The following is a 19341-nucleotide window of genomic DNA, read 5'->3' as shown; positions in this document are numbered from 1 at the left end:
AAATTTCCTGGATCCGGAAAGGTCAGGAAAAGGAAATTCCCAGGCTCTGGAATTTTCCTGGAAGCAGCAGGGAGAGCCCAAAAAAAGCTGGATTTGGAAAAATCCGGGAAAAAACTCCCAAGATTTGAAGAAATCACAGGAAAAGCTCTGGGAAAGTTCCAGGATTTGGAAAAATCTGGGAAGAAACTCCAGGAATTGGAGAAATCTGGGAAAAAGCTCCAAGAAAGTTCCAGGATTTGATGAAATTCAGGAAAATCTCCAGGAAAGTTCCAGGATTTGGGAGAAATCCAGGAAAAAAACTCCAGGATTTGGAGAAATCTGGGAAAAATCTCCAGGAAAGTTTCAAGAATTGGAGAAATCTGGGAAGAAACTCCAGGAATTTGAGAAATCCAGGAAAAGCTACTGGGAAATTGTGGGATTTGGGAGAAATCCAGGAAAAAAACTCCAGGATTTGGGAAAACTCTTGGAAAAAGCTCCAGGAAATTTCTAGGAATTGGAAAAGTCTGGGAAAATTTCCTGCTCCTTTTCCAGCAGGAATTTCTCTTTTCCAGGTGTTTTTTGGACCTCTCCTTCCCAGTTTTCCTCCTGGAAAATTTGCAGGGAAAAGGAGCAGGAATTGAGGGAAATTTGGGAAAAATCCCTCCCAGCCTTAAATTTTTGAATTCCAGCTGGAGGAGGAGGGAAAAAAAATCGGGATAAAAACAAATCCGTGAGAATTCCCGGGGAATGGAGGATTTGGGATTCCTGGGAAAGCAGCTTTGGAATGCCGGGAATAATTCCAGTTTTTCACAAATCCAAGGGAAATAAAAATTTTATTTGGATGTTGTAGGAAAGGAGGAGCTGCCAGAGGTTTTGTGGGATTTTGGGGAAGGAATTCCCGAATTTTGGGGGAATTTGGGAAAGTGGGTGTGGAACTCCAGTGGATCCTGTTTTTCCAGGGGTTCCTGGGAGCGGGGGGAAATTCTGGGAATTCAGGGTGGGAAATTCTGGGAAAAACTTGGGAAAAAGGGGTGAAAAATTTTGGGAATTGAGGGTGGGAAATTCTGGGAAAATCTTGGGGAAAAGTGGTGGAAAATTTTGGGAATTGAGTGTAGAAAATCTTGGGAAAGGAGGGTGGGAAATTCTGGGAATTCAGAGTGGGAAAATCTGGGAAAATATTGGGGAAAAGGGGTGAAAAATTCTGGGAATTCAGGGTGGGAAAATCTGGGAAAATACTGGGGGAAAGGGGTGGAAAATTCTGGGAATTGAGGGTGGGAAAATCTTGGGAAAAAGGGGTGGAAAATCCTGGAAATAAGGGTGGGAAATTCTGGGATTTGATGGTGGAGAATCCCAGGAATTGTGGGTGGAAAATCCTGGAAATAAGGGCGGAAATCCCAGGAAAGGAGGTTGGAAAATCTTGGGAAATGAGGGCGGGAATTCCTGAAAAATCTTGGGGAAAAAAGGGGAGGAAAATCTTGGGAAAGGAGGCAGAAAAGTCCCGGGAAATCCCAGGAAAGGAGTCAGGAAAATCCTGGGAATTTGAGGGCAGGAAAATTCTGGGAAAGGAGGGTGGAAAATCTTGGGAATAAAGGGTAGAAAACCCTGGGAAAAATGGTGGAAAATCCTGGGAAAGGAGGTCGGAAAATCTTGGGAAATGAGGGCGGGAAATCCTGGAAAAATCTTGGGGAAAAAGGGGAGGAGAATCCCAGGAAAGGAGGCAGGAAAATCCTGGGAACGGAGGACAGGAAATGCCAGGAATTGAGGGTGGGAAATCTTGGGGAAAAAAGGAGGAAAACCCCAGAAATTGAAGGTGGGAAATGAGTCAGGAAACTCCTGGGAATTTGAGGGTGGAAAATTCTGGGAAAGGAGGGCGGGAATTCCCGGGAAAGGAGGGCGGGAATTCCCGGGAAGTGGCTCCTAGGCCTTGTCCCCGCTGTCCCCAGCCCAGCGGGGACGGGGACGCGTCCTGGGAAGGCCACCAAGGCCCCGGGGCCGGAAGGGGACCTTGGCCAGCTCCTGCTCCTTTTCCACGTCCTTTTCCATGTCCTTTTCCGTGTCCTGGCGGCGGTTTCCTGGGAAAAGCCGTGACAGGGATGGGACAGGGAGGGGACAGGAGGTGGCAGCTGCCGGTGTCACCTCCGCGCCCTCCCCGGGGACGTTCCCGGCTCCGTACCCACGACCGGCTCCTTCCCAGTTCCATCCCAAGCTCCTGTGGAATTCCTGGTGGGATCGGTGCCCGTGGAGTCGGTGCTCATGGAATTTTCCAAGGAATTGGTGCTCATGGAATTCCTCATGGGATTGGCGCCTGTGGAATCGGTGCCCGCGGAATTCCCCATGGAATTGGTGCATTTGGAATGGTTCTCCATGGAATTGGTGCCCGTGGAATCGGTGCTCATGGAATTCCCCATGGAATTCCCCACGGAATTGGTACCCATGGAATTTCCCATGGAATTGGTGCCCTTGGATTTGGTGCCCATGGAATTGGTGCCCTTGGAATGGTTTCCCATGGAATTCTCCATGGACTGGTTTCCCATGGAATTTCCCGTGGAATTGGTACCCATGGAATTGGTGCCTGTGGAATTGGGGCACGTGGAATTGGTGCTTATGGAATCCCCCATGGAATTCCCCATGGAATTGGTGCCCATGGAATCTGTGCTTATGGAATCCCCCATGGAATTCCCCATGGAATTGGTGCCCTTGGAATGGTTCCCCATGGAATTCCCCATGGAATTGGTGCCCATGGAATGGTTCCCCATGGATTTGGTGCCCATGGAATTCCCCATGGATTTGGTGCCCATGGAATGGTTCCCCATGGATTTGGTGCCCATGGAATGGTTCCCCATGGAATTGGTGCCCATGGAATGGTTCCCCAAGGATTTGGTGCCCATGGAATTCCCCATGGATTTGGTGCCCATGGAATGGTTCCCCATGGATTTGGTGCCCATGGAATTCCCCATGGATTTGGTGCCCATGGAATGGTTCCCCATGGATTTGGTGACCATGGAATTCCCCATGGAATTGGTGCCCATGGAATTGGTGCTCATGGACTTCCCCATGGAGCTCCGCATGGAATCTCCCATGGAATTCCCCATGGAATTGGTGCCCTTGGAATGGTTCCCCATGGAATTGGTGCTCATGGACTTCCCCATGGAGTTCCCCATGGAATCTCCCATGAAGTTCCCCATGGAATTCCCCATGGAGTTCCCCATGGAGCTCCCCATGGAGTTCCCCATGGAGTTCCCCATGGAATCTCCCATGGAATTCCCCATGGAGCTCCCCATAGAATCCCCCATGGAATTCCCCATGGAATCCCCCATGGAATTCCCCATGGAATTGGTACTCATGGAGTTCCCCATGGAGTTCCCCATGGAATCCCCCATGGAATCCCCCATGGAATCCCCCATGGAATTCCCCATGGAATCCCCCATGGAATTCCCCATGGAAGCGTCCAGGGCCCGGCGCCGCCGCTCCAGGACCAATCCCAGCTCCGGGGCCGATCCCGGCTGCTGCTCCCAGCTCCTCCGGCTGCGCCTCCGGCTCGGCCTCCGCAGGGCACCCTGGGACAGCCGCGGTCACCAGGGGGACACCAAAGGGGACAGCAAGGGGACATCGTGGGGACACCACAGGGACACCAAGGGAACACCAAGAAGACACCACGGGGACATCAAGGGACATCATGGAGACACCAAAGCGACACCAAGAGGGACAGCAAGGAGGACACCATGGGGATGGCATGGGGACATCAAGAAGACATCATTGGGACACTATGGGGACCCCAAAGGGGACAGCAAGGGGACAGTGTGGGGACATCATGGGGACAAATGAGGACACTAAGGGGACATCAAGGGGAGAGTGTGGAGACACCAAAGGGGACAACATGGGGACACCAAAGGGGACACCAAGAAGACACCACGGGGACATCAAGGGACACCATGGGGACACTAAGGGGACAGCAAAGGGGACATCAAGGTGAGAGTGTGGGGACACTAAGGGGACATCAAGGGGGCAGCATAGGGGCGCCATGGGGACACCAAAGGGGCAGCATGGGGACAGAGTGAGGACAGTGTGGGGACACCGAGGGGACACCGAGGGGACACTGAGGGGACACCGAGGGGACACCGAGGGGACAGCGCTGCCCACCAGGATGCCCGCCAGCTCCAGCGCCGCGCTCCGCCTCTTGCTGGCCGTGGAGTCCTGAAGGAAATCGGGAATGGCTCAATCCCGGGAATTCCGGAGCCCCGCTGTGCCAGCCTGGCCACCCGTTGTCCCCTTGTCCCCGTTGTCACCTGGCATGGGGGTGGCCGGGCCCTGGCCGGCCGCAGGACGATCCCGCTGCGGATCCGCTCCAGCATCTCCTGCACCGCCCGCGCCCGGATGTCCTCGGTGCCCGTGTCACCTGCCAGGGTGGCACCGCTGTCACCTCCCCGTGCTGGGGACACGCTGAGGGTGGAGCTGTCACCTCCCCTGGCAGTGCCACCCTGTCCCCAGATCACCCCCGATGGAGCTGGGGGACCCCTGGAGCACCTCTTGTCCTGGTGACACTTTGGGGACGCTCCAGATGTCCCCACCACCCTGTCCTGGTGACATTTTGGGGACACTCAGGTTGTTCCCACCCCCTTGTCCTGGTGGCATTTTGGGGACACTCCCAATGTCCCCCCAGTGACATTCTGGGGACACTCCCGATATCCCCTTGGTGACATTTTGGGGACACTCCCGATGTCCCCTTGGGGATACTCCCAATGTCCCCACGCCCCTGTCCTGGTGACACTTTGGGGACACTCCCAATGTTGCCTTGGTGACACTTCAGGGACAATCTCGATGTCCCCTCAGTGACATTTTGGGGACACTTCCGATGTCCCCCCTGGTAACACTCTGGGGACACTCCCGATGTCCCCTTGGGGACACTCCCAATGGCCCCCCCGGTGACACTCTGGTGACACTCCCGCTGTCCCCTTGGTGAGGTTTTGGGGACACTCCCAATGTCCCCTTGGTGACACTTCAGGGACAATCTCGATGTCCCCTCGGTGACATTCTGGGGACACTCGCGCTGTCCCCTTGGTGACACTTTGGGGACACTCCCGCTGTCCCCTTGGTGACGTTTTGGGGACACTCCCGCTGTCCCCTTGGTGACACTTTGGGGACACTCCCCCCCTCAGGACTCACTCTGCTCCCGGTTTTTCCGCGCCTTCCTCTGCCGGAGCGTGGCCAGGGGGCTGCGGGGAGGGGACAGCAGGTGACACCGGAGGGGACAGCAGGTGACACCGGAGGGGACAGCAGGTGACACCTCCCATCTGCCACCCTGTCCCCTCCCCTCTGGGGGACAGCCAGGGTGGGGACGGCGCTTTTCCAGGAATATTCCGGAAGGTTGGTGGTGGGATGTGTCACCTACTCGGCGGGGACGGCGGTGGCAGCAGGCGGTGGCAGCGGTGGCGCCGGTGGCACCTCGGGGTGGCTCGGGGGTGGCGGCCGCTGTGCCAGCTGCTCCCGGAGGGATCCCGCTGGAATGAGGCCGGGATGGGGTTGGGGATCCCTCTGGAACTTTCTGGAATCACCCCTGGAATTCTCTGGAATTGTCGGGAATTCCCCCCGGAAACTCCTTGGAATCATCTGGAATTCCCCTGGAATTCTTTGGAATCCCCCTGGAATTCCTCTGGAATTCTTTGGAATCCTTTGGTAACCCTCTGGAATTCTTTGGAATCCCCCTGGAATTCCCCTGGAATCCTCCTGGAATTTCTCTGGAATTCTTTGGACTCCTCCTGGAATCCCCCGGGAATCCCTCTAGAATTCTTTTGAAATCCGCCTGGAATCCCCTGGAATTCCCCTGGGATCCTCTGGAATCCTTCTGGAATCCTCTGGAATCCTCTGGAAACCCTCTGGAATTATCTGGAGCTCCACTGGAACCCCACCGAGAATCCCTCTGGAATCCTTCTGGAATTCTCTGGATTTCTTTGGAATCTGTCTGGGATTCTTTGGAATCCCTCTGGAATCCCCCGGAACCCTCTGGAATTCTTTGGATTAAGTCTGGAATCTTCTGGAATCCATCTGGAATCCCTCTGGAATCCTCTAAAATCCCCCTGGCATTTTTTTTGATCCCCATGGAATCCCCTGGATCCCTCTGGAATTCTCTGGAATTCGTCTGGAATTTTCCTGAATTCCCCTGGAATTCTTTGGAATACACGTGGAATTTTCCTGGAATCCTCTGGAACCCCCCTGGAATTCTTCTAGAATCCTCTAAAATCCCTCTGGAATCCTTTGAAATCTGTCTGGAATCTTCTGGAATCCCCCTGGAATCTCTAAAACCCCCATGGAATTAAAAAAAATTTCTCTGGAACCCTCTGGAATTTTTGGAACGCCCCCAGGGAACCCGCTGGAATTCCATGTGGAAATTCCCACCTTCCTTCTCCAGCTCTTCCAGCCTCTCCATCAGCTCCCGCTTCTCCTCCCGTGCCCGCCGCAGCTCCTCCCGCTCCTGCTCCAGCTCCTTCTCCTGTGGGAATTCCGGGATTTGGGAAAAACCCCAAGAACGGCGACGCTCCCCGACCCTAAAATCGGGAATTTAGGGAAAAACTCCCGGCGGGTTTTAGGGAAAATCGCCCCTCGCTGTGGGATGGTGGGAATTCCATGGATGGAAATCAAACAGGGAATTCACGTTGGGAAATCCATGGATGGAAATCCATGGTGGGAATTCCATGGGAGGAAATCCATGGATGGAAATCCATGGTGGAAAATCCGAGGTGGGAAATCCAAGGTGGGAAATCCAAGGTGGAAATCCATGGAAGGAAATCCATGGTTGGAATTCCATGAGAGGAAATCCATGGAGGGAAATCCATGGAGGGAAATCCATGGAAGAAAATCCATGGAGGGAAATCTGTGGTGGGAAATCCATGGAGGGAAATCCATGGATGGAATTCCATGGTGGAAAATCCAAGGTGGGAAATCGATGGTGGGAAATCCAAGGAAGGAAATCCATGGAGGGAAATCCAAGGTGGGAATTCCATGGATGGAAATCCAAGGTGGGAATTCCATGGAGGGAAATCCATGGATGGGAATCCATGGTGGAAATCCAAGGTGAGAATTCCATGGTGGAATTCCAAGGTGGGAAATCCATGGTGGGAAATCCATGGATAGAATTCCGTGGAAGAAAATCCATGGAGGGAATTCCATGGATGGAAATCCAAGGTGGGAAATCCAAGGTGGGAATTCCATGAAGGGAAATCCGTGGTGGGAATTCCATAGAGAGAAATCCATGGGGGGAAATTCATGGTGGGAAATCCATGGTTGGAATTCCATGAGAGGAAATCCATGGAGGGAAATCCATGGTGGGAATTCCATGGAGGGAAATCCATGGAGGGAAATCCATGGGTGGAAATCCATGGGGGGAAATCCAAGGTGGGAATTCCATGGTGGAAATCCGAGGATGGAAATCACAGAGGGAAATCCATGGTGGGATTTCCATGGTGTGATTTCCATGGTGTGATTTCCATGGTGGAAAATCCATGGAGGGAAATCCATGTGGGAAATCCATGGAAGGAAATCCATGGTGGGAAATCCATGGTGGGAAATCCATGGTGGGAAATCCATGGAGGGAAATCCATGGAGGGAAATCCATGGATGGAAATCCATGGTGGAAATCCAAGGTGAGAATTCCATGGTGGAATTCCAAGGTGGGAAATCCATGGATGGAATTCCGTGGAAGAAAATCCATGGAGGGAAATCCATGTGGGAAATCCATGGAAGGAAATCCATGGTGGGAAATCTATGGTGGGAAATCCATGGTGGAAAATCCATGGAGGGAAATCCAAGGAAGGAAATCCATGGTGGGAAATCCATGGTGGGAAATCCATGGAGGGAAATCCATGGAGGGAAATCCATGGAGGGAAATCCATGGTGGGACATCCATGGTGGGAAATCCATGGTGGGAAATCCATGTGGGAAATCCATGGTGGGAATTCCATGGTGGAAATCCATAGAAGGAAATCCATGGTGAGAAATCCATGGAGGGAAATCCATGGATGGAATTCCATGGTGGAAAATCCAAGGTGGGAGATCCATGGAGGGAAATCCATGCGGGGAAATCCATGGGGGGAATTCCATGGTGGGAATTCCATGGAGGGAAATCCAAGGTGGAAATCATAGAGGGAAATCCATGGTGGAAAATCCATGGAGGGAAATCCATGGTGGGAAATCCCTGCAAGAAATCCATGGAAGGAAATCCATGGTGGGAAATCCATGGTGGGAAATCCATGGAGGGAAGTCCATGGTGGGATTTCCATGGTGGGATTTCCATGGTGGAAAATCCATGGAGGGATTTCCATGGTGGAAAATCCATGGAGGGAAATCCATGGTGGGAATTCCAAGGTGGGAATTCCAAGGTGGGAATTCCATGATAGGACATCATGGAAGGAAATCCATGCTGGCAAATCCATGGAGGGAAATCCATGGATGGAAATCACAGAGGGAAATCCATGGATGGAAATCCAAGGTGGGAATTCCATGGGGGGAAATCCATGGAGGGAAATCCATGGTGGGAAATCAAAGGTGGGAATTCCATGGAAGGAAATCCAAAGTGGGAATTCCATGGTGGAAAATCCATGGTGGAAATCACAGAGGGAAATCCATGTGGGAAATCCATGGAAGGAAATCCATGGTGGGAATTCCGTGGAGGGAAATCCAAGGTGGGAAATCCATGGATGGAATTCCGTGGAAGAAAATCCATGGAGGGAAATCCGTGGTGGGAATTCCATGGAGGGAAATCCAAGGAAGGAAGTCCATGGAGGGGAATCCATGGAGGGAAATCCATGGAGGGAAATCCATGGAAAGAAATCCATGGATGGAATTCCATGGTGGAAAATCCAAGGTGGTAAATCCATGGTGGGAAATCCATGGAAGGAAATCCATGGTGGGAAATCCATGGAAAGAAATCCATGGATGGAAATCCATGGATGGAATTCCATGGTGGAAAATCCAAGGTGGGAAATCCATGGAGGGAAATCCATGGTGGAAAATCCATGGTGGAAATCACAGAGGGAAATCCATGGTGGGAATTCCATGGAGGGAAATCCATGGGTGGAAATCCATGGGGGGAAATCCAAGGTGGGAATTCCATGGTGGAAATCCAAGGATGGAAATCACAGAGGGAAATCCATGGAGGGAAATCCATGGAGGGAAATCCATGGTGGAAATCCAAGGTGAGAATTCCATGGTGGAATTCCAAGGTGGGAAATCCATGGTGGGAAATCCATGGATGGAATTCCATGGAAGAAAATCCATGGAGGGAAATCCATGGATGGAAATCCATGGATGGAATTCCATGGTGGAAAATCCAAGGTGGGAAGTCCATGGTGGGAATTCCATGGTGGAAATCCATGGAAGGAAATCCATGGTGGGAAATCCATGGTGGGAAATCCATGGTGGGAAATCCATGGATGGAATTCCATGGAAGAAAATCCATGAAGGGAAATCATGGATGGAAATCCATGGTGGAAATCCAAATTGAGAATTCCATGGTGGAATTCCAAGGTGGGAAATCCATGGATGGAATTCCGTGGAAGAAAATCCATGGAGGGAAATCCATGGAGGGAATTCCATGGATGGAAATCCAAGGTGGGAATTCCATGGAGGGAATTCCATGGAGGGAAATCCATGGTGGGAAATCCATGGAAGGAAATCCATGGTGGGAAATCCATGGTGGGATTTCCATGGTGGAAAATCCATGGAGGGAAATCCATGGAGGGAAATCCATGGAGGGGAATCCATGGAGGGGAATCCATGGTGGGAATTCCAAGGTGGGAATTCCAAGGTGGGAATTCCAAGGTGGGAATTCCATGCTAGGAAATCATGGAAAGAAATCCATGCTGACAAATCCATGGAGGGAAATCCATGGGGAATTCCATGGTGGGAAATCCATGGTGGGAAATCCATGTGGGAAATCCATGGTGGGAACTCCATGGTGGGAAATCCATGGTGGGAAATCCATGGAATAGCAGCGCTCCATGGAAAAATGGGAATCGAGGGATGTGACCTGGAGCTGCTGTCCCCTCCCAGCGATGTCCCCAAGTTTGGGGACAGTCCCTCACCTGCTGGCGCAGTTCCCGCCGTGTCTCCTCCAGCTCCTGGCCGAGTTTTTCCAGTTCCTGGAGCGCTTCCAGGAGTTGGGAATCGGGCGCGGCGCTCCTCAGCAGGATGGAGCTCTGGCGCTTCGCCTCCTTCTGCTGGACCAGCATCTGGGAGCGCGGGTGTCACCTCTGTGTCACCTTGGTGTCACCTCGGTGTCACCTTCCAGAGGGGCTGGTGGTGAATCCCACCCGGCTCCATCCCGGGAAAATCCTGGGGTGAATCCCGTTCCCTTGGGATGACCCCATTCCATTGGGATGGGTGCCAGAAGTGCTGGTAGACCCCATTGTCACCTCCGTGCCACCTCCAGCAATGTCCCCAAACTCTCGGTGTCACCTTTTAGAGGCACTGGTGGCTCCATCCTGGGAAACCTCAGCAGGAGAATCCTGGGATCGCCCCATTCCCTTGGGATCACCCCCTTCCCTCGGGATGGGTGCCAGGGGTGCTGACACACCCCATTGTCACCTCCGTGCCACCCCCAGCAATGTCCCCAAACTCTCGGTGTCACCTCGGTGTCACCTTCTAGAGGAGCTGGTGGCTCCATCCTGGGAAACCTCAGCAGGAGAATCCTGGGATCACAACATTCCCTTTGGATCACCCCGTTCCCTTGGGATGGGTGCCGGAAGTGCCGGTGGACCCCATTGTCACCTCCGTGCCACCCCCAGCGGAGTCCCCAAACTCTCGGTGTCACCTCGGTGTCACCTTCTAGAGGAGCTGGTGGCTCCATCCTGGGAAACCGCCATGGGAAAATCCTGGGGTGAATCCCATTCCCTTAGGATCACTCCCTTCCCTCGGGATGGGTGCCAGAAGTGCTGGTAGACCCCATTGTCACCTCCGTGCCACCCCCAGCGGAGTCCCCAACCCCTCGGTGGCACCTTCTAGAGGGGCTGGTGGCTCCATCCCAGGAAACCACAACGGGGGGATCCTGGGATGATCCCATTCCCTTTAGGATCGCCCCATTCCCTTGGGATCACCCCATTCCCTCGGGATGGGTGCCAGGGGTGCTGGTAGACCCCATTGTCACCTCCGTGCCACCTCCAGCAGTGTCCCCAACGCCTTGGTGGCACCTTCTAGAGGGGCTGGTGGCTCCATCCTGGGAAACCGCCATGGGAAAATCCTGGGATAATCCCATTCCCTTGGGATGACCCCATTCCCTCAGGATGGGTGCCAGGGGTGCTGGTAGACCCCATTGTCACCTCTGTGCCACCCCCAGTGGTGTCCCCAACCCCTCGGTGGCACCTTCTAGAGGAGCTGGTGGCTCCATCCTGGAAAACCTCAGCAGGAGAATCCTGGGATCACCCCATTCCCTTTGGATCACCCCATTCCCTTGGGATCACCCCATTCCCTCGGGATGGGTGCCAGAAGTGCTGACACACCCCATTGTCACCTCCATGCCACCTCCAGCAATGTCCCCAAACTCTTGGTGTCACCTCGGTGTCACCTTCTAGAGGAGCTGGTGGCTCCATCCTGGGAAACCACAACGGGAGAATCCTGGGATCACCACATTCCCTTGGGATCGCCCCATTCCCTTGGGATGACCCCATTCCCTCGGGATGGGTGCCAGGGGTGCTGACACACCCCATTGTCACCTCCGTGCCACCCCCAGCGGTGTCCCCAAGGCCTTGGTGGCACCTGGTGGGCGAAGGCCTCGGCGTGGCAGCGCAGGTCCTGCTCCAGCTCCAGCTGCTCCAGGGCCTGGCAGTAATCCTGGGTGACAATCTGGGACACTGCGGGGACAGCGCGGTGGCACCGGGGACGGCGGGAAAAGGGGTGGGAAATGGGGGAAAAAAGGGTGGAAAAAAGGTGGGAAATGGGGGAGGAAAAGGTGGGAAAAGGGGGGAGGGAAAAGGGGGAAAAGGGGGCAGGGAAAGGTGGGAAAATGGAAGAAAAGGATGGAAAAGATTTGGGAAATGGGAGGGAAAAGTGTGGGGAAAAAGGTGGGAAATTGGGGAGGGGAAAGGTGGGAAAATGGAAGTGAAGGATGGAAAAGATTTGGGAAATGGGAGGGAAAGGGGTGGGGGAAAAAATGGGAAATTGGGGAGGAAAAGGTGGAAAAATGGGGAAGAAAGGGGGGGAAATGGGAAAAAAGGGGAAAAAAGGGGAAAAGGGGGAAAAAGGGGAAAAAAGGGGAAAAAAGGGGAAAAAAGGGGAAAAAAGGGGAAAAAAGGGGAAAAAAGGGGAAAAAAGGGGGGAGGGAAAAGGGGGAAAAGGGGGCAGGGAAAGGTGGGAAAATGGAAGTGAAGGATGGAAAAGATTTGGGAAATGGGAGGGAAAAGTGTGGGGAAAAAGGTGGAAAATTGGGGAGGGGAAAGGTGGGAAAAGTGTGGAGGAAAAGGTGGGAAAATGGAGAAGAAAGGGGGGAAAAGGGTAAAAAGGGTTAAAAAGGATAAAAAAGGGTTAAAAAGGGTAAAAAAGGGGAAGAAGGGGGAAAAAGGGGAAAAAAGGGGAAAAAAGGGGAAAAAAGGGGAAAAAAGGGGAAAAAAGGGGAAAAAAGGGGAAAAAAGGGGAAAAATGGGGAAAAATGGGGAAAAAGGGGGAAAAAGGGGGAAAAAAGGGGAAAAAAGGGGAAAAAAGGGGAAAAAAGGGGGAAAAAAGGGGAAAAAAGGGGAAAAAAGGGGGGAGGGAAAAGGGGGAAAAGGGGTCAGGAAAGGTGGGAAAATGGAAGAAAAGGATGGAAAAGATTTGGGAAATGGGAGGGAAAGGGGTGGGGGAAAAATGGGAAATTGGGGAGGAAAAGGTGGGAAAATGGGGAAGAAAGGGGGGAAAAAGGGGAAAAAGGGGGAAAAAGGGGAAAAAAGGGGAAAAAAGGGGAAAAAAGGGGAAAAAAGGGGGAAAAAAGGGGAAAAAGGGGGGAAAAGGGGGGAAAAGGGGGAAAAGGGGGAAAAGGGGGAAAAGGGGGAAAAGGGGGAAAAGGGGGAAAAAGGGGGAAAAGGGGGAAAAGGGGGAAAAAAGGGGGAAAAAGGGGGAAAAAGGGGAAAAAAGGGGAAAAAAGAGAAAAAAAGGGAAAAAAAGGGGAAAAAGGGGAAAAAAGGGGAAAAAAGGGGGAAAAAAGAGGAAAAAAAGGGGAAAAAGAAGGACAAAGGAGGGAAAAGTGGGAAATGAGGGTGATGCCACCACGGGCTCTGCCACCTGCCCTGGGTGGGGACAGCCACGGGCAGTGCCAGCCGGTGGTTGGGGTGGCACTGGTGGCACTGGTGGCACCAGGAGGGGACATGGGGACACTGCTGACCTCTCTTGAAGGACCTCAGAGCCCTGTGGCTGCTGGCCAGGGCTGCCCGCAGGCGCTGCTGCTCCTCCCGCTCCAGCTCCAGCTGTGCCGGGAAAAAACAGTGAAAAATCCGTGAGAAATCCATGAAAAACCCGGAAAAATCCAGGAGAAAAATCAGTGAAAAATCTGCAAAAAAATCAATGAAAACCCCACAAAAATCCAGGAGAAAATCAGTGAAAAATCTGTGAGAAATCGATGAAAAACCCGCAAAAATCCGTGAGAAAATCAGTGAAAAATCAGTGAGAAATCCATGAAAACCCCACAAAAATCCGGGAGAAAATCAGTGAAAAACCCGCAAAAATCCGGGAGAAAATAAGTGAAAAATCCGTGAGAAATCCATGAAATACCTGAAAAAATCTGGGAAAAAATCAGTGAAAAATCCGTGAGAAATCCATGAAATACCTGAAAAAATCTGGGAAAAAATCAGTGAAAAATCCGTGAGAAATCCATGAAAAACCTGCAAAAATCCAGGAGAAAGTCAGTGAAAAATCCGTGAGAAATCAATGAAAACCCTGCAAAAATCCGGGAGAAAATCAGTGAAAAATCCTTGAGAAATCAATGAAAAACCCGCAAAAATCCAGGAGAAAAATCAGTGAAAAATACGTGAGAAAGTCATGAAAAACCCGCAAAAAATCCGTGAAAAATTCGCAAAAAATCTGGAAAAAAATCAGTGAAAATTCTGTGAAAAATATGGGAAGAAATCAGTGAAAAATCCGTGGAAAATCTGCAAAGCATCTGCGAAAAATCAGTGAGAGATTCAGGAGAAATCTGGAGAAAAATCCGTGAAAAATTCGCGAAAAATCTGAGAAAAAAAAATCTGTGAAAATCTGCAGAAAACCCTTGAAATATCTGTGAAAAATTTGTGAATAATCTGGGAGAAATCCGGGAGAAAGTCCAGGTGAAATCAGAAAAAAATCCGTGAAAAATCCACGAAAAATTTGTGAAAAATCAGAGAAAAAAAATCATGAAAGTCTGAAAAAAAACCCAAAAAAAACCCGTGAAAAATCTGTGAAAAAATTGTGAATAATCCAGGGAAAATCCTAAAGAAAATCTGGGAGAAATCAGAAAACTATCCAGGAGAAAATCCATGACAAACCTGTAAAAATTCTAACAAAAAAAACCCCATGAAAATCAGCAAAAAATCTGTGAAAAATCTGTAAAAAAAAAAAGCTGCAAATAATCTGGGAGAAAATCCAGGAGAAATCTGCAAAAAATTCATGAAAAATTCAAGAAAAATCTGGGAGAAAATGCAGGAAAAATTAGTGAAAAATCAGTGAAAAATCCACAAAAAATTAGTGAAAAATCAGTGATAAATCCACGAAAAATCAGGGAAAAATCCCACCCTGAACCCCGGGACATTAGTGGGGGTTTCATCCCAAAATTCCCAAATGGGAATCCCAAATTTGGGAAGAATTCCCAAATGGAAAAGGGGGTTGGGGTCGGTTTTGGGGTACCTGGGCCTGCAGGTGCTGCAGCTGCACCCCGAGGTCCCGGTGCTGTTCCAGGAGCTCGGAGAGATTTTCCTGCGGAGCTGTGGGAAAAGAGGGAATGAGGGAAATGGGAAAAGGGGAAAAAAAGGGGGGAAAAGTGAGAAAAATGGGGGGGAAAATGGGGAGAAAATGAAGAAAAAAAGGGGAAAATGTGGGGAAAATTGGGGGAAATTAGGGGGGGAAATGGGGGGAAATGGGGGGGAATAAAGGGGGGGAATAAAGGGGGGAAAGTGGGAAAAGGGGAAAAGGGAAAAAAGAGGGGGGAAATGGGGGAAAGGGGGAAAAGGGGTGGAAAAGGGGGGGAAATGGGGAAAAGTGAGGGAAAAGTGAGGGAAAAGTGAGGGAAAAGTGAGGGAAAAGTGAGGGAAAAGTGAGGGAAAAGTGAGGGAAAAGTGAGGGAAAAGTGAGGGAAAAGTGAGGGAAAAGTGAGGGAAAAGTGAGGGAAAAGTGAGGGAAAAGGGGGGGGAAAATGGGGAGAAAATGGGGGGAAAAGGGGAGAAATGGGGGGGGGAAGAGTGGGAAAGGGGGAATTGAGGGGTTAGAAAAGGGAGGGAAAAGGTGGAAAAGGGGGAAAAAAGGGATGGGAAAGGGAGGGAAAAGGTGGGAAAGGGGGAAAAAAGGGATGGGAAAGGGGGAAAAAAGGGATGGGAAAGGGAGGGAAAAGGTGGGAAAGGGGGAAAAAAGAGATGGGAAAGGGGGAAAAAAGGGATGGGAAAGGGCAGCACACCCCTCCCGGAGCTGGACCCCCCCCGGTGACCCCATCCCAGCTGTGTCCCCCATATCCCGACTGGAATCTGCCTCTGCTCTGGGATCCATATGGGAATGAAGTGGCAAACCCCAAACACCCCCCAAGGATCATCCCAGCACTGGGATTGGGGAATTTGGGGTGTCCGAGAGCCGGAAGCGGCACCTTGGGAAAAGGGGATGGGAAAGGGGAAGTGCGAGCGGTTTCGGTGCCCGCGGTTGGGTTTCGGTGTCGCTTTTGCTTGGTTTGACCCAAAATGGGGCTCGGGAACGGCCCCAAAACGCGGCGTGGGGACAGCTCGGGATTTGGGGACAGCGGGGCAGGGATGGGTGGGGTGGGATGGGATAGGATGGGTGGGATGGGCTGAGATTGGGGTTGGGATTGGATGGGATGAGGTGGGATGGAATTGGGATTGGGATTGGGTGGGATGGATGGAATGGGATTGGGATGGTTTGGGATGAGATTGGGATTGGGAGTGGATGGGATGAGGTGGGATGGAATTGGGATTGGGATTGATATTGGGATTGTGTGGGATGGATGGGATGGGATTGGATTGGGATTACAATTGGGATTGGGATAAAGTGGGATGGATGTGATGGGATTTGGATTGGGATTGGGACTGGGATTGGGACTGGGGTGGGATGGATGGGATGGGATTGGGAATGGGATTGTCTGGGAAGGATGGGATGGGATTGGGATTTGGATTTGGATTGGGATCAGAGTGGAATGGGATGTAATTGGGATGATTTGGGATTAAATGAGGTGGGATAAAATGAGATGGGGAGGAAATGCAGTAGGATGGGATTGGGATGGGATTGGGATTGGATGAGATTGGGATTGGGATTGGATGGGATGACGTGGGATCGAAATGGGATTTGGATTTGGATTGGGTGGGATGGATGGGATGGGATTCCAATTGGGATTGAGGTGGGATGGAAGTGGTATTGGGATTGGGTGGGATGGATGGGATGGGATTGGGATTTAGATTGGGATGGGATGGGATGGAATTGGGAAGATTTGGGATGAAATGGAGTGGGATAAAATGAGATGGGGAGGAAATGTGATGGGATGGAATTGGAATGGGATTTGGATTGGGATTGGGTTGGGTTGGGACTGGGATGGATGGGATGGGATTGGGATGGGACACCTCAGGCTCACCTGGGAGCTGGGCAGGGGCAGGGGGCTCCTCCAGGGCCACCCCTGTGGGTGTCACTTCCTCTGGGGCCACCTCGGGGCTCATCACAGCTGTCACCTCCCCTGGGGTCCCCTCAGGTGTCCCGGCCAGGCTGATCCTCTCCAGCCGCGTGTCCTCCTGCTCCACCAGAATCCCAGAATCCCAGAACTGGGGTTCCCCCCACGCCCCCCGAGCCGGGTGTGCCCCGAGGGTACCCCAGCACCTTTGTCCCCAAAAAGGGACAATTCTGGGGACCTGTCCCCACCCCACCTGGGCACTGAAGGCCTGGGCTCGCTGTTGGCACCGCAGCTCCATCTCCACCTCGGTGTCCAGCGCCGCCAGCTCGGCCAGCAGCGCCTGTGACGCTGCCGGTGACACCGGCGGTGACATCGGGGGTCAGGTGCCACCGGCGTGTCCTGCCCGCGGTCCCCCATGCCCGGAGCCCGGCCAGGGCACCCAGGAATCGGGGCTGGCACCGTGCCAGGCGGGGATTGAACCCTGAGCCTGTGGGGGCCAGGGAGGTGCCGGGGGCATTGGGGACATGGGGGTGGGACACCGGGATGGGACACCGGGATGGGACACCGGGATGGGACACCGGGATGGGACAGGGCTCACCTTGCTCCAGCTGGGCCAGCCGAGTCTCGGTGTCATCTGGCACTGGATCCAGGGCCGGGTGCTGTGGTGGGAAAAACGGGAATGAGGCGTTGGCTTGGCATGGAATTCCATTGGCATGGAGTTCCATCAACATGGAGTTCCATCGGCATGGCCATGGCAAATGTCACCGTGTTGGCACAGCATGGCATTGTCATGGTATGGAACGGCCCTTGGGATGGAGTTCCATTGGGAATGGCATGACCTCAGGATGGAATTCCATTGGGATGGAATGGCCCTTGGGATGGAAGATGGAGTTCCATTGGGATGGAGTTCCATTGGGATGGGGTGGCCCTTGGGATGGAATTCCATTGGGATGGAGTTCCATTGGGATGGAATTCCATTGGGATGGAGTTCCATTGGGATGGAGTTCCATTGGGATGGAGTTCCATTGGGATGGAATGGCCCTTGGGATGGAGTTCCATTGGGATGGGGTGGCCCTCAGAGTGGAATTCCATTGGGATGGAGTTCCATTGGGATGGAGTTCCATTGGGATGGGGTGGCCCTCAGGATGGAATTCCACTGGCACGGCGTTCCATCGGAATGATGCTGTTTGGCACTGGCGCTGCTTTGGCGCAGAATTCCATCGGCACGGCATTGCACTGGTGTGGAATTCCATTGGCCTGGCACGGGGCACCCCCTCTTCACCCCCCCTGATTTATGGGATCAGGAACGGGAAATCCGATGGAAAGGGAGTCTGGAAGTGATACCTGTCCAAGGGCTGCCTCTTCATCCTCCTCCTCCTGCTCCTCCTCCTCCTCGCTGCTCCCGGACTCCAGGATGGCTGCGGGGACACCGGGGTGACCGTGGGGGACAGGATGGTCCTGGGCACTCCCGAGTGTCCCCTCAGGATGGGGGGACACACCTCTGGTGTCCCCAAGGTGGGATTGGGGACATCCTTTGGGTCCCTGGCTCCTCCTGAACCATTCCCACAATCCCGATCCGGCGGGGAACGCGCTCAGGAATCTGAATCCCAACCCCTTTTCCTGGGGCTGGACCCTCTCCCCAGCCAATCCCCCAAATCTGAGGAGGGATTTGCTTTCACCCAATTTGCTTTCACTCCCTCCAACCCCAAATCTCAACCCCCAAACCCCGCTGGTGACCCCCTGAAAATCCCCCACGAGTTCCCCCTTACCCATGAGGTGTCCCCCGATGCCGTCCCCAACCCAGGCCATGCCCAGGGCCCCCTAAAACCCCCGAGATTTTGGGGTGCCTCCCTCTCCCCGGCGCTGCCTCCTGGCTCCCCACAGGGAAGTGAAACCACCCTCCCCTCCCTCTCCCCTCCCTCCTCCCAAGGGGCCCCGATCCCAACACGGGGGAAGCGAAACCCGCGGGGGGATGTCGGGATTTTCCACGGGGTAGTTTTCCCCTAAAACACAGAATTATGGGATTTTGGGGAGCTGGAACTCGGGGTGGGCTCAGGAGTTGCTGCTCCAGAGGTTCCCAGGGGTGGGAATTCCACAGGCGTGGAAGGAAACATCGGAGCGTGGAAGGGTTTGGGTGACCGCGGTTGTTTATTCATCAATAAAAATAAAGGGATTTTTCCCGATTTTAGGGAAGGGGGATCCAGTTTTGGGAAGGGGGATTTGATTGTCGGAAAGGGGAATTCGATTGTTGGAAAGGGGGATCTGATTGTAGGAAAGGGGGATCTAATTGTCAGAAAAGGGGATTAATTGTAGGATTTGATTGTAGGAAAACGGGGTCTGATTGTAGGAAAGGAGGATCCGATTGTAGGAAAGGGGGATCCGATTATCGGAAAGGAGGATCCAATTGTCAGAAAAGGGGATTAATTGCAGGAAAGTGGGATTTGATTGTAGGAAAGGGAGATTTGATTGTAGGAAAGGGGGATTCGATTGTAGGAAAAGGGGGTCTGATTGTAGGAAAGAGGGATCCTATTGTAGGAAAGGGGGATCTGATTGTA

At 52.5% G+C, this 19341-nt stretch overlaps 1 protein-coding gene across 1 annotated transcript; it reads right to left on the bottom strand.

Moving 5' to 3' along the window:
• Nucleotides 1–1896: 1896 nt before the first annotated feature.
• Nucleotides 1897–18595, bottom strand: LOC115494810 (uncharacterized). The gene is made up of 16 exons (XM_072927798.1): nt 18556–18595; nt 18131–18204; nt 17385–17445; nt 17040–17134; nt 16754–16907; nt 14815–14891; nt 13322–13403; nt 11725–11819; nt 10056–10202; nt 6373–6466; nt 5369–5477; nt 5143–5192; nt 4266–4375; nt 4120–4173; nt 2153–3536; nt 1897–2051 (listed from the first exon to the last, which is right to left on the bottom strand). The coding sequence occupies exons 1-16, from the start codon at nt 18593–18595 to the stop codon at nt 1897–1899; spliced, it is 2781 nt and encodes a 926-aa protein (XP_072783899.1).
• Between the last annotated feature and the right edge of the window lie 746 nt (nt 18596–19341).

This window comes from Taeniopygia guttata, chromosome 4 (genome assembly GCF_048771995.1).
Source record: "Taeniopygia guttata chromosome 4, bTaeGut7.mat, whole genome shotgun sequence".
NCBI classification, from domain to species: domain Eukaryota; kingdom Metazoa; phylum Chordata; class Aves; order Passeriformes; family Estrildidae; genus Taeniopygia; species Taeniopygia guttata.
The sequence above is the reverse complement of the archived record's forward strand: the minus strand, read 5'-3'. Positions and strand labels throughout refer to the sequence as shown.